This window comes from Camellia sinensis, unplaced genomic scaffold, assembly GCF_055761805.1.
Source record: "Camellia sinensis isolate YWXY unplaced genomic scaffold, ASM5576180v1 Unanchor11, whole genome shotgun sequence".
NCBI lineage: Eukaryota > Viridiplantae > Streptophyta > Magnoliopsida > Ericales > Theaceae > Camellia > Camellia sinensis.
In genome coordinates, this window is record NW_028128989.1 from 8145504 (window position 1) to 8159104 (window position 13601).

At 41.2% G+C, this 13601-nt stretch overlaps 1 protein-coding gene across 1 annotated transcript; it reads right to left on the reverse strand.

Moving 5' to 3' along the window:
- Positions 1 to 1452: 1452 nt before the first annotated feature.
- Positions 1453 to 3016, reverse strand: LOC145814502 (uncharacterized). Its single transcript, XM_082911332.1, has 3 exons — positions 2988 to 3016; positions 1808 to 2405; positions 1453 to 1764 (listed from the first exon to the last, which is right to left on the reverse strand). Exons 1-3 carry the CDS (start codon positions 3014 to 3016, stop codon positions 1453 to 1455), a joined length of 939 nt encoding a protein of 312 aa, XP_082767458.1.
- Between the last annotated feature and the right edge of the window lie 10585 nt (positions 3017 to 13601).

A 13601-nucleotide genomic window follows, 5' to 3' on the forward strand; every position in this document is an offset into this window, starting at 1 on the left:
ATTTTGAATACGTTTACAAAGAGCTGAAAATGCAGAGTAAGTATCACTTTTGTGTGCCAAGAAAATCACCCAAGTAAATCTAGTATAATCATCCACACAAACAAGACAATAAGATTTTCCTCCAAGACTTAAGGTTCTAGATGGTCCAAATAAGTCAATATGCAATATTTGAAGTGGTCTAGATGTGGAAATGATATTTTTGGATCTGAAAGAGACTCGTATTTGTTTTCCTTGTTGACAAGCATCGCAAAGTCTATCATTTTCAAAAACAAATTTTGGTAAGCCAACAACCAAGTCAAGTTTTGAAAGTTTTGAAAGCAAATCCATATGAGCATGTCCTAGCCTCCTGTGCTACAACCATCCAGATTCATTTAAAACAAATAAGCAATTAACATCATGATTAGGAGATAAACTATGCAAATCAAATATATACACGTTCTCATCCCTATGTCCAACAAAAAGTGCTGTGTTATCAGTAAAATTTTTAGTAGTGCAGTAGGATTTATCAAAAGAAACATGATTGCCTTTATCACAAATTTGACTAATACTAAGCAAGTTATGCTTTAATCCTTCAACAAGCAATACATTCTCGATAATGGGTGAGAAAGTTTTACCAATACTACATTCACCTATGATCTTTCCTTTACTATTGTCTTCAAAGGTTACATGACCTCCTTTGGATTTAAGAGTTGAGAACATTTCTCTATCGCCGGTCATGTGCCTTGAGCAAGCACTGTCGAGGTACCATCGGTTGTTGCTGAATTTTGACCTAAAGCATACTTGCAAGAATCAGATTTTTGTTGGCCTTTTGGTACCCATCTTTTCTTGGGTCCATGAGAGTTAGAAGTTAAAGTATTTTTGGGAACCCACTTCTTTTTCATTCTATTGAATGAGTTTCTCTTAGCAGGACATAAAGAAGAGATGTGGCATTTTCTTCCATAGTAATGACATGTGAGATGAGAATGGTTAGATGATGCATATACAAAGGATTTTTGGGAAGTTGTTGCTTTTGAAAATGGTTTATAGCCAATCCCTATTCTTCCAACGGTTTGAGTTTGACTTTTGAGAATTTTGTCTAAGATATCTCTCCCTTGAGTAAATTTTGAAAAAACATTTTTAAAATCTTCTAGGTTTTCATTTAAGACAATTTTCTCACTTTTCAAAATTTCATTTCCTTTTGTAAAAATTCTTTTTTCCTTTGAGAATTCTTTCTCCTTTTCCATTGTCAAGACTTTATTTTCTAAAGTATTGATTTTAGAAGTTAAGAATTCCTTTTCTTGAGAGAAACTTGAAATCATTTTCTTTTGACAACTACTTTTGAAACAAAATTTTTTTAATTCATCATGCAATTCATCAAAGGGAAATGAGTCATGATTTACCTCATCTTCAAGTGCCATTAAGCATAGATTTGCGACTTCATTTTTACAAATATCCGTCTCTAAGTCGTTGTCATCACTGTCTTCTCCCCATGCCTGCAATCATGGCTTTCTTCTTATCCTTATTGAATTGTTTTATGAGCTCTGGACATTCTGAGTTGTAGTGTCCTGGCTTGTTACATTCATAGCAGATCACTTCGGATTTTTTATGACTTTCTCCTTTTTGAAGATCTTTGTTGAAATCTTTTCTGAAAAACTTCTTTACACCTTGTTTTTTCTTTACAAATCTTTTGAATCTTTTGGTAATGAAAGCCATTTCTTCATCTTCTTCTTCCTCTTGAGATTTTGTGGTGGACTTGAAAGCTATCACTTTCTTCTTCTTCTTTTCCTTCTTGCATAATGATCTCATGGGTTAGGAGAGATCTCATTACCTTATCAAGACACAACGTTGATAAGTCTCTTGCTTCTATCACTGCAATAACTTTGTTCTCCCAACTTTTTGACAATGATCGAAGGACTTTTCTGACAATTTCTGCATTAGTGTAAGTCTTCCCAAGAGATTTAAGACTATTTATAATATCTGTAAAACGAGTGAACATTGGGGATATGTTTTCATCTGGTTTCATCTTGAAGAGCTCATAGTTACGAACAAGTAAGCTCACTCTAGATTCCTTAACTTGAGTGGTTCCCTCATGAGTTACAACAAGTTTATCCCAAATTTCTTTTGTAGTGGTACAAGTGCATATTCTGTTAAACTCGGTAGCATCAAGTGCACAATACAACATATTAACAGTTTTGGCATTTAATTGAATATCTTTATAGTCAGCACTAGTCCACTCACTCTCAAGTTTGGATACTAGCAGACCATCTATGGTTTTTGTGGGTACTTTAGGACCCTCACACATGATTTTCCAAACTTCATAGTCAATAGATTGGATATGCATAATCATGCGGGTTTTCCAATAATTGAAATTTGTTCCATTGAAGAAGGGTGGTCTGTTTGAGGCTTGACCTTCAAGAAGAGAAGAACTGGGGTTTGCAATAGATTACTCTAAGACGGTTAAGTCACACTACTAGAGAAAGGGCTCTGATACTAATTGTTAAACAGGAAAGCAACCCAAGAGGGAGGGTGAATTGGGTTATTAAAAAATTTGGTCCAAAAATAAGGTTGAAAGATCTTAAGTAATTAAATGCAACAGATAATCAATAGATTAACAGAAAGTAAAAGGAAATGGAAAGAAGAACTTAACACAATGATTTATAGTGGTTCGGCTCACCGGCCTACGTCCACTCCTCAAGAGTCCTCCTTGAGAATTTCTTTACTATGAATCGATGCACCACTAAGCTTTTCCCAACTTATGGTTTTTTACAAAAGGACTTACTTCAATCTGTTGAGGATCTCACTCAACAAAATGCCTCACTTTACAAGTGTTTCACTCAGAAACTAAGAAACTAGAAGAAGAGGTTCAACTGTCCTCTTTGACAATTATTATCTCTCAAAAAATGGATTATGAAAGTGTAAGCTCACAAGTAAATTTTGGACTAACTGAGATCTGAAAATGGGAGAACAAAAAATGGAATCTCAGAGGTTGAAAATAATGCTCTTTATACTTAGTATATTGCAGTGAGTTTCTCACCATTCAGTTCTCGAAAAGATCCAGCTTTATAGTTTCCATCCGACTTCTCTCTTGAAGTACAAACACACCCACATGGGTCTTCTAGCGTTGGAGCTGGGCAAGAAGAAAGTTTTCAGCTGTTGCAAGTGGAGCTTGGGTGGTACAGGCTGTCTTCTAATTGTGGGAGGTGGAGCTTTCTCAAAAGATGTGGTGTTCATACTTGAGATTCAAACCTTTAGTGGAGGAGATGATTTTGTCCTAAAGCTTTTTGTTTTCTCTGATTTGGGAGTGGTGTGGGTGGAGAATGTTTCATCCACTGAGTCAGAGGCTGATGTCCCAAAGTCCCTTTTGATTAGAATAGAATTTGTCTGATGATGATGTCACAGAAACCCTCTTTGAGTTAGAAGATGGCGGCTAGGTTTTTTGCAACCCAGACATAAAGGTGTCGACCCCTGCAGATTAGGTGTCGACCCTTTGCTCTGTCTTTTCTTTCCTGAGTTGATTTACAAGTGTTCTTGGTGTCGACCCTTACCTCATTTGATATCGACCCTTGCGGTTGAAGTGTATACTACTTTTTGGTGTTGACCCTTGCTGCTGTTGGTGTTAACCCTTGCATCTGGAACACTTAATCATTTTGTGTTGACCCTTGCTTTTCTAGTGTTGACCCTTTGTTCTGGAACACTTATCACTCGTGAGGATTATTTTAGTGTCAACCCTTGCTTTTCTGGGGATTTTCATTGAAAAATGAAGATTTTGATTGAGGAACTCAAACATTAGGGTTTGATTTTAGTTTGTGAAATTATTATTTTTTATTTCATTTTATTTTTAAAATTTCTTGAATGTGAGCTGGGAAAATTGTGTGATTTTGAATTGAAAAAATTGAAGATATTTTATTTTTCAAGGCCATCTATTTTTAAAATGATCAAAAAAGTTTTAAAAAAAAATCAAAAATAGTTAAGAAGACTAAAAAGAAAAAAAGAAAAAAAGAAAAAGAGAAAGTCAACTTATTTTTTTTATTAGTAGACTTTTTTTTTTTCTAATTATTATTTGTTCTTTTAAGTCTGTCTGCTTCACTAGTACTTAAAATTGAAAAGGTTTTTGAATTTTTAATTAAAAAAAAAAGTTTACTAAAAAGAAGAAAATCAACGAAATTTTTTTAAAAAAAATAATAATAAAATTACTAAAGACAACGTGAAATTGATGCAATTAGAATTACTTTCAATTAATTGACACACATAAACAAACGATAATATAATTTGCGATAAGAAAATTGTTTGATATGATATAAAACAAAATGCAATTGACAATATTATCACTAGTAGATGTACATGTATTGAAAGAGATTGTCTCCATCGAAAGGTGTTTAAAATCTGATCCAAAAATTTTGAACAGAGCTTTTAATCACAGATCATAATCTCCTCATACCTTTCAATCTCAACCTCAATCTGAAGACTATGCAACTCCATAAACTGAATCTGGGCAATCTCTAAAACGAGTTCGTTCTGGTCAACATCTGCTTTCTAATTCGGTACACACTCCCCATCATCCATGCTCTCCAATTGGTCATCACTTCCAGAATCCATGAAAGGTCTGATTCGAGCTATGGACTTCCATGGATGATCATGAATTTCATTGTCTCTGCCAAAAAAGTTTCCCAAACACCCATTAAAAAATTCTTAAATTATACATCGTTTTTAATATGAGATTGATGAATGCTCCTAGAGCAATGCTCCACTTTCATTAATAAATTGATATTTAACATTTTGTCTTTTAAAATTTTTGCACAAAAGTGGTCGATCTCAATAATTACTCATTTGGAGCACTATCTATATATACTCCAAGAATATTAAAAATAATTTTTTCACTTGCAACACTAGAGTTTAAACTATGATAAAAAAAAAACCTCAATGCGATGGTGATATCATGATATCACTATACAATAATTTCTCACCATTTACCTTTCAATGTATATGTGCCAGTTAGAAAGTGGGGATTGACCCTCCAGGGTTTATTGTGTATTGCTGATACCACGTTATTGGTATTGAGAGTCACTTTTCTTCACACCTCATCTCTTCATACTCTTGCATACATCTCTTGTGGGATGTATTGCTATCTGTGGGGATGTATTTTTTGAATACCAACACGTGGCATGGTGGCGCCGACGTATCAGCCATGGTGCCACGTGTCTTGTAGTTATGCCGAGGTTATCTTTGGCGAGGCCGAGGTGATCTCCGAAGATATCGGAATCCGTAAATAGATAAGAGGCAAGAGTCCTAGATAAAAGAGAAGACTTTGCTAAGATAAGGATAAAGCTCTTAGGGAGTTTATCTTTATCTCTTGAAGAGTCCAAAGTTGACATTGAATTGGAGTCTATAGAAGTCAGACTTCTAGTGGGACTTGGATTGAGTAAACTATAAAAGAGAGGCACCCCCGTGGGTCTAAGGTACGCAGTTTTATACTCAAGCTTGTGAGTTTAGCACTTGATTATCTTTGAGAGATATACTGACTTGATCGTCGGAGTGCCCCCGGGTAGAAGAGCCACCGCCGGAGCTTTTTCTTTCTGTTACAGGTTTGCTGAAGCCATCTATTCTGCCGGTGCTCTCCAGCTGATTACTAGGCGGGCAGTGTGGTCAGAAAATCACCCACACAATTTGGCGCCGTCTGTGGGAACTTAGAAGAATAGATGGCCAGTGACGGACAGAGGGAAAACATTGGGGGCGACACTCCTGCTGGAAGTGGCAGACCAATTAATCTTGACTTTGAAGGAGACAACCACAACATAAAAACTCATGGCCAGGGCCACGGAGAGAAAGACGTCGGCCAGGAAGGCAACACTTCGAAAAAGACAGACCAAGGCAAGTACTATAACGAAGATAACCTTCAGGTATGGAGGGATAGGTGCCTACGGAGGGATGAGGAAGTAAAAGACTTGGCAAACAAAATGGCGGACCTACAGTCGGTCATCAACTTCATGATGCAAAATAATGTCATGCAGCCACCATACCCGCTGCAGGACACACCGATGCCCGCAACCAATGCCTAGAAGGGAGGAAGGAAAGCAATCCCCGAAGCCCCTCAACACACCAGGAGTGGAAGGCACTCTCACCGACCTTCCAGGGAAGTCGGGCGAGAGGAGCCGAGGCAAGAAGAGTCCCAAATGACACATCACATGAAGGATCCAGGGCCCAAAGAACATCGGCATGTTCAAGGGCAAGCACTCTGCTTTGACACAACCCATGGAGAAAGATCCAAACGGGCCCACCAAGAGGCCGAAAGTAGTGTGCCAAAAAGATTGAAGTCCAGAGATAGCCGAGCTCCAGGTAGGAGTAAAGAAGACTTGAGGGATTACCTCAAAAGGAGGCAGCAGAATGTTGAAGCCGAGGTGACTTCCCCAGTTAAGCCGAGAACACCATTCTCGGTGGAACTAGACAAATTTGAAGCACCAAAGAGATTCAGTATGCCGAGATTCCAAATTTATGATGGTAAGTCAAATCCTAACTTTCATGTTGGACTATACCTGAATTCAATGGCATTATATAGTGGGAACGAGCCGTTGCTCTGCAAAGTATTCCCCTCATCCTTCGGGGAGATTGCATCCAATTGGTTCCATAAACTACCGAAGGGAAGCGTAAAGACATGCGAAGGCCTGGCCGAGATGTTTGTGGCCAGGTTTGTGACGAACAAACTACAGCCCTTGAGGGTCGACGCCCTGATGGCTTTAAGAATCACCAAGGAAGAAGGCCTTAGGGCCTACGCGAAGAGGTACTACGAGGTGTTCAATCGAATACCCGAATGCAACCAAGAAGTAGCGGTTATGTCTTTCAAGAACGGCCTGAAAGATGACTGCCCACTACGGAAGTCTTTGGCAAAAACATTGCCAAAAAGCATGGAAGAACTCATGGTAAGAATCGAGAAGTACGCCAGAGCCGAGGAAGATACATCGGGAAACAAAGAGATAAAGCAGGAGAAAGGAAACGGCTCATCGAAGCGAGGCCGGGGTAACAACGGGCCAACCAAACAAGAAACGGAATTGAAGGGTAAACAGGCAGTGACGACGGTGTTCCGAATCCCTATCCATAAAGTCCTGGATCAAATACGAAACCAGCCCTATTTCAGGACACCAGCGAGAGCACCAGGGGAATTTATGGGAAGAAACGTTGGTAAGCGCTGTGCTTACCACAATGAAGAAGGGCACCCAACTCAGGGTTGCAAAGCCCTAAAGCACACTTAGAAGACTTGGTAACGCAAGGCCATCTGAGGGACCTTATTGATGAGGCCAGGACAAGAGAAGAACAGGCAAGATTACTTCAAGCACCAGCAGCTCCGCCTCCCCCAGCACAACAACCACAGACAGGAGGACCACGGGTGGTTAATGTAATTCACTCAAAGATGAACGAAAGTGACATTCGGGGAGAAACCCAAAAAGTAAAACACCTACAGCACGTAAACCAGGTCGGACACAAAAGACCTCGGCCTGAAGAATACCAGGGACCGATGATAACCTTCACTGAAGCCGACCTAGAGATGGTTCAGCATCTGCATAATGATGCCTTGGTAGTATCCCTCCAGGTTGGGGAGTGCCAAGTAAAACGTATCCTAATAGATCAAGGCAGCTCTTGTGACATCATGTACGTCAGATGTTACAAGGAGCTAGGCCTTCATCCTGACGACCTGGAACAATCCAGCAACCCTATGGTCGGCTTCAATGGAACACCGACATGGCCACTGGGCGCAGCAAGCGTGGAAGTACAAGCTGGAACTAAGAAGATCAAGACAGAATTTATGGTGATTGACACACCCTCGCCATATAACATCATCTTGGGAAGACCATGGTTACATGCAATGGGGGCAGTTCCCTCAACATTGCATCAACTACTATGGTTCCCCACAGAGCATGGGATTGAGAAAGTTAGAGGAGATCAACTGCAGGCAAAAAGTTGCTCCATGGTAGCAACAAAGTCTACTTGCAGCATTTGAGAGCCAAAAGAGGCAGAAATTGAAGACGAGGACATGGAGCTCCTAGATGATGTCGGCAAGGAGCCAACCGAAAAGAGTGAAGAGACACTAAAGAAAATCCTTGTCCAGGAGGGCGACGAAGAACGCTTCTTTCTTCTCGGTTCAGGCTTAGCCAAAGAAGAGGAAAGAGAACTGGAAGATTTTTTGAGAGCCAACATTGAGGTGTTCACCTGGACACCTTATGAAATGCCTGGCATTGACCCCGAGGTCACTTGCCACAGACTGAATGTCGACAGGTCGGCAAAACCTGTGATTCAACGAGCCAGAAGACCGACGTTGATGCACGTCGAAGCAGTAGAAGAAGAAGTAGACAGACTTCTAGAGGCCAGGGCCATCCGAGAAGTTCACTACCCGACATGGCTGTCCAACACAGTAATAGTGAAGAAGAAGAACGGCAAATGGAGGGTCTGTGTAGACTTCACCAACGTCAACAAAGCCTGCCCCAAAGACAACTTTCCTCTGCCCAAGATTGACCAGCTAGTGGATGCAACTTCAAGGCATGAAAGAATGAGTTTTTTGGATGCATACAGGGGGTACCACCAGATTGCCATGTACCCTCCAGACGAGGAGAAGACCTCGTTCATCACCCCTAAAGGCTTGTACTGTTACAAGGTAATGCCTTTTGGGTTGAAAAACGCAGGAGCAACTTACCAAAGGTTAGTAACAAAGATATTCAAGCACCTGATTGGGAAAACGGTAGAAGTCTACATCGATGACATGGTCGTGAAGACCAAGGAATCTAATGGTCATCTTGCTGACCTAAAAGAAGTCTTTGATATACTTAAAACATACCGGCTCCGACTCAACGCATCAAAGTGCGCGTTTGGAGTTGGATCAGGTAAGTTTTTAGGGTATCTGGTAACAAGAAAGGGCATTGAAGCCAGCCCAGACCAAATCAAGGCCATCCTAGAGCTGAAGAGCCCAACGTCAGCAAAACAGGTTCAGATGCTTACTGGAAGGGCCGCAGCCCTAAACAGATTCATCAGCAGAAGCTCAGATAAATGCAGACCCTTCTTCAACTGGGTGAAAAAAGCCACAGACTTTCTGTAGACAGAAGAATGCGAAGCCGCTTTAACCGACCTAAAGAAGTACTTGACCACAACTCCGGTTCTTTCCAATCCAGAACCAGGGGAAGAACTGCTTTTGTACTTGGCAGTTTCAGAACACGCAGTCAGTGCAGTACTAATCCGAGAAGAAAAGGGGGAGCAAAAGGCTGTTTATTATGTAAGTAAAACCTTAGCCGATGCAGAAACAAACTATCTACCACTGGAGAAATTAATGCTAGCCTTAGTAATGGCTTCAAAAAAGTTGAACCATTACTTTCAGGCGCACAAGATTGTGGTCTTAACAGAGCATCCACTGAAGTCCTTGTTGCAGCAAGGAGACTTAACAGGGAGGATAGCAAGATGGGCCGTAGCCCTAGGTCAGTATGACCTGGAGTTCAAGCCGAGAACAGCAGTTAAAGGCCAAGTTTTGGCCGACTTCGTGGCAGAATTCACCCCCGAAACCATCGAACATCCGGCTCCGTTGAGCCAGGATAAGCATTGTCCCAGCAAGCAAGGAGAATCCCAGCCAAAGGCAAAAGAGCAAATGAAGGAAAAGCTCAGACCCTGCAGCATCTACATCGGTGACTCATTCAGACTATTCGTCGATGGAAGTTCGAACCGACAAGGAGCGGGGGCAGGAGTACTGCTGATATCTCCAGATGGAGAAATAATAGAACAGTCCATCCGTTTGGGGTTCAAAGCCTCAAACAATGAAGTGGAATACGAAGCATTAATTGCAGGGCTAAAACTGGCAGCAGCAGCAGAAGCAGATGAGGTAATAGTTTTTTGCGATTCACAACTTATTGTTAACCAGTCAACAGGTGAATTTGCAGCCAGGGACGAAAGGATGTTGGCATATGCAAAAGAGATCATCAGATTGGCAGCCCTACTTCAGAACTGCCGACTACTCCAAGTTAGCCGAGATGACAACACCCACGCCGACGCGTTGGCTAACCTGACAAGTTCAATGCAGACTGGAAAAACAAGGACAATTATGATCGACTATATGTCGGGCCCGATCATAGAACTAGAAAACACAGAGCAGCAAGCAATGTGTGTGGACATGGGGCCAAGCTGGATGGATGCAATTGTTGCATTCCTGAAAGAAGGAAAGCTGCCAGAAGATCGTAAGAAGGCACACAAAGTCAGATTGAAATCGGCAAGATTCTGTCTGACAGAAGATGGACACCTCTACAGAAGGTCCTTCACTGGACCACTTTTAAGGTGCATACACCCTTTACAGGTTGAAGATTTCCTGTATGAAATTTATGAAGGAATTTGTAGAAGCCATGCTGGGGGCAGATCATTAGCCCATAGGGCCATTACCCAGGGGTATTGGTGGCCCTACATGCAGAAGGATGCTGAAGCCTACGTAAAGAAGTGTGAACAATGCTAAAAGTTTGCACCTTTGATACATCAGCCAGTTGCTGACCTAAACCCAGTGTCCAGCCTTTGGCCGTTTGCCCAATGGGGCATAGATCTGGTTGGGAAACTTCCCCAGGCAACTGGGCAGAAAAAGTACTTGCTGGTGGCAACAGATTACTTTACAAAATGGATAGAGGCAGAACCTCTTGCCAAAATCCAAGATGTGAACGTCAAGAACTTTATATGGAGAAACATCATCACCAGATTTGGGATTCCAAGAGCACTAGTTACCGACAACGGAACACAGTTTGACAGCAAACTCATCAAGAACTTTTGTGCGAAATTCAAGATCAAGAATTACTTTTCAACACCAAGTTTTTCCCAAAGTAATGGGCAAGCAGAAGCATCCAACAAAGTAATTTTGGATGGAATAAAGAAGAGGCTGCAGGCAGCAAAAGGAAAGTGGGTAGACGAGTTGCCCAACGTTCTTTGGGCATATCGGACTACGCTGAGAAGATCAACAGGGGAATCCCCTTTTGCCATGGCTTATGGCACAGAAGCTGTTATCCCATTGGAGATCGGCATCCTAGGGATCAGGACCCAAGGAGTAGAGAATGGCACCAACGACATACTCTTAGCCCGAGATTTGGATCTTTTGGAAGAACGAAGAGAGAAAGCCGCAATTCAGCTCGCAATATACCAGCAACAGCTTGCTAGAGCTTACAACAAGAAGGTCAATCCAAGAGATTTTCAAGTCAGCGACCTAGTCCTAAGAAAAGTCGTCGGCAACAAGAAGGATCCTAGAGAAGGCAAGCTTGGCCCAAACTGGGAAGGACCCTACAGAATTACTTCGGTATTAGGCAATGGAGTTTATCGGCTAGAAGATAACGAGGGCAAAGCACTGCCAAGACCTTGGAACACTTGTAATTTGAAATTCTTCTATCATTAGATGTGCAGTATTTTTGGCCGATGTCATCAATAAAATCTTTTCCCTTTTCTTAAAACACATATATTTAAAGTTACATATTGGTGTTTTTGGAGACATGAATAATGAGAACCCAAGTAGAACTCAGGTTCACATTGGGGGCAGAGAGAAGACAGATTATTCCTTAATTCACTTGTTGAAATTTGTAGCAATTTACAAGTCGAAGTTAAGCCAAGATTATTCCTTAATTCACTTGTTGAAATTTGTAGCAATTTATAAGTTGGAATTAAGTTGATTCCTTATCTTCACTTGTTGAAATTTGTAGCAATTTACAAGTCGAAGTTAAGCCGAGATTATTCCTTAATTCACTTGTTGAAATTTGTAGCAATTTACAAGTTGGAATTAAGTTGATTCCTTATCTTCACTTGTTAGAATTTGTAGCAATTTACAAGATAATGTTAAGCCGACATGTGATCATCTGTTGAAATTTACAGCAATTTACAGGTTGAGGTAAAAGCTAAGTATATTGTTTAAACACTTGTTGAAATTTGTAGCAATTTAGAAGTAGATCATTGTTATAACTTGAGAAAAATTTACAATATATGATTAACACTTGTTGAAATTTGTAGAAATTTACAAGTAAGTTAGATCAAGATCACTGTTTAAATACTTGTTGAAACTTGAGAAAAAGTTTGCAAAAGTTAAACATCGAATAAGTATATGTTTTATACTTGTTAAAATTTATGAAAAGATTGCAGGTCAGTATCTTGCCGAAGTAAAGCTTGTAGTTATTACACCCGAGATATGTAACCCCGAGAAGATTGCACAAAGTATGAAAGGCATACAAAATATTCCAAGTATAGAACTATGCAGAAGCAAATCAAGAGAAATTAAAAGATTAAAACATCCATAGAAAAACTTGCAGTTGTGTACAACAGAAAGGCACATCGGCCATGAAAGGAAGCTTACATTGTCCAGAAAATAAAACAAAGTACAAAGGTGCAAAAGAAAAGACATGAAAGCTAAGACTTTTCAGCATCAACAACTGGCTGGATCTGAACCTGAGAAGTCTCCTGAAGAGATACCTCGGCTTCTTTATCTGCAGCAATCTCGGCGTCGATCTCAGCAAGGGTCTCATCAACGCTCTTGCCGACTGGAGGAACATCAGATGACGCTTGCTCAGGAATGGTCTCCTTGATAACCTCCTCCTCCTCCTCATGAGTCAAGTCTAGGACTTGATCATCCTGAGGAGGAGACTTATCCTTGGGCTTCCTTACCAAAGCTTCATCATCATCCTTATCCTCATCCTCAGATTCAGACTCAGATTCATCTTCAGCTTGGTTTGGAGGTGGAGGAAATGGAAGAGGAATAGCGTCGGCTTTGCGCAGTGGCGAATCGTCAGGAATGTTAAGCTTCTTGGCAAGGGCCATCCAACCAAGAGAGAAGCCCCTGTTATATGCCTGCCTGACTTGAAGTTTATATTCCTCAGTGACGTCGGCCATGCCCTGGGCGTAAGCCTTCTCATCAGCTTCCTTGATCTCGGCTTTTTTGGTGGCCAGAGCCTTCTGAAGCTCTTTTTCGGCTTGGGCCTTTTTTACCTCGGCCTTTTTTTTCTCGGCCTCGGTAACTTTTCTGATAGCCTCAGCAGACTCCGCTTTTTTTTCGGCCATCTGTTGGGCCTTAGTGGCAGCCTCGGCCTGATCTTCCAGCTTCTTCATCTTTGTCAGAACAGTTTTGTTTTCCTTTTTCAAGGCAGAAACCTCCCGCCTCATATCGGCCAACTTCTCCCTTGTTTCAAAAGCTTACATGGAGAGAGAATGGGCATGTTGAATGGCCTGAAAGAACCCAAGGGAAAAGTTATTACACAAACCTTGCAAGTATAGAAAAAAGGGACAAAAAGACAAATTACCAAATGGGGGAACTTACTTGTACAGAGCGTTGGAGCATGAGGGCGTAGTTCTCATACTCGCTCATCTTGGCATTTCGCTCAAGATCACCAGGAAGGAGAACAGCAGTACTGAGTGCCACGCCGACGTTTATGTCTTCGGCACTGTCAGAAGCTAGAACAGGCTTATCCTCCAGGGTGATTTCAAGCACCCAGGGGACTCTTGGTACTTTGGAACCCGAGGTCGTCGCAGACGATGACCTCGGTTTCTTCGATTGAGTGGACTCTGACGGCTGGGCCTCAGCAGACCTCTTGGCAGAAGCAGAAGCACTCTTTTTACTCTCAGCCAATTATGAGATGGGCAGAGCATCC

What these genes read in the sequence shown, in the direction of transcription:
- LOC145814502 (XM_082911332.1), bottom strand. Translation starts at nt 3,016, where the DNA reads ATGGTGAGAAACTCACTGCAATATACTAA. An exon ending in AACTCACTGCAATATACTAA is followed by an intron (nt 2,406 to 2,987) that starts GTATAAAGAGCA and finishes TGCAAACCCCAG; the next exon opens with TTCTTCTCTTCTTGAAGGTC. An exon ending in CAACGTTGTGTCTTGATAAG is followed by an intron (nt 1,765 to 1,807) that starts GTAATGAGATCT and finishes TTATGCAAGAAG; the next exon opens with GAAAAGAAGAAGAAGAAAGT.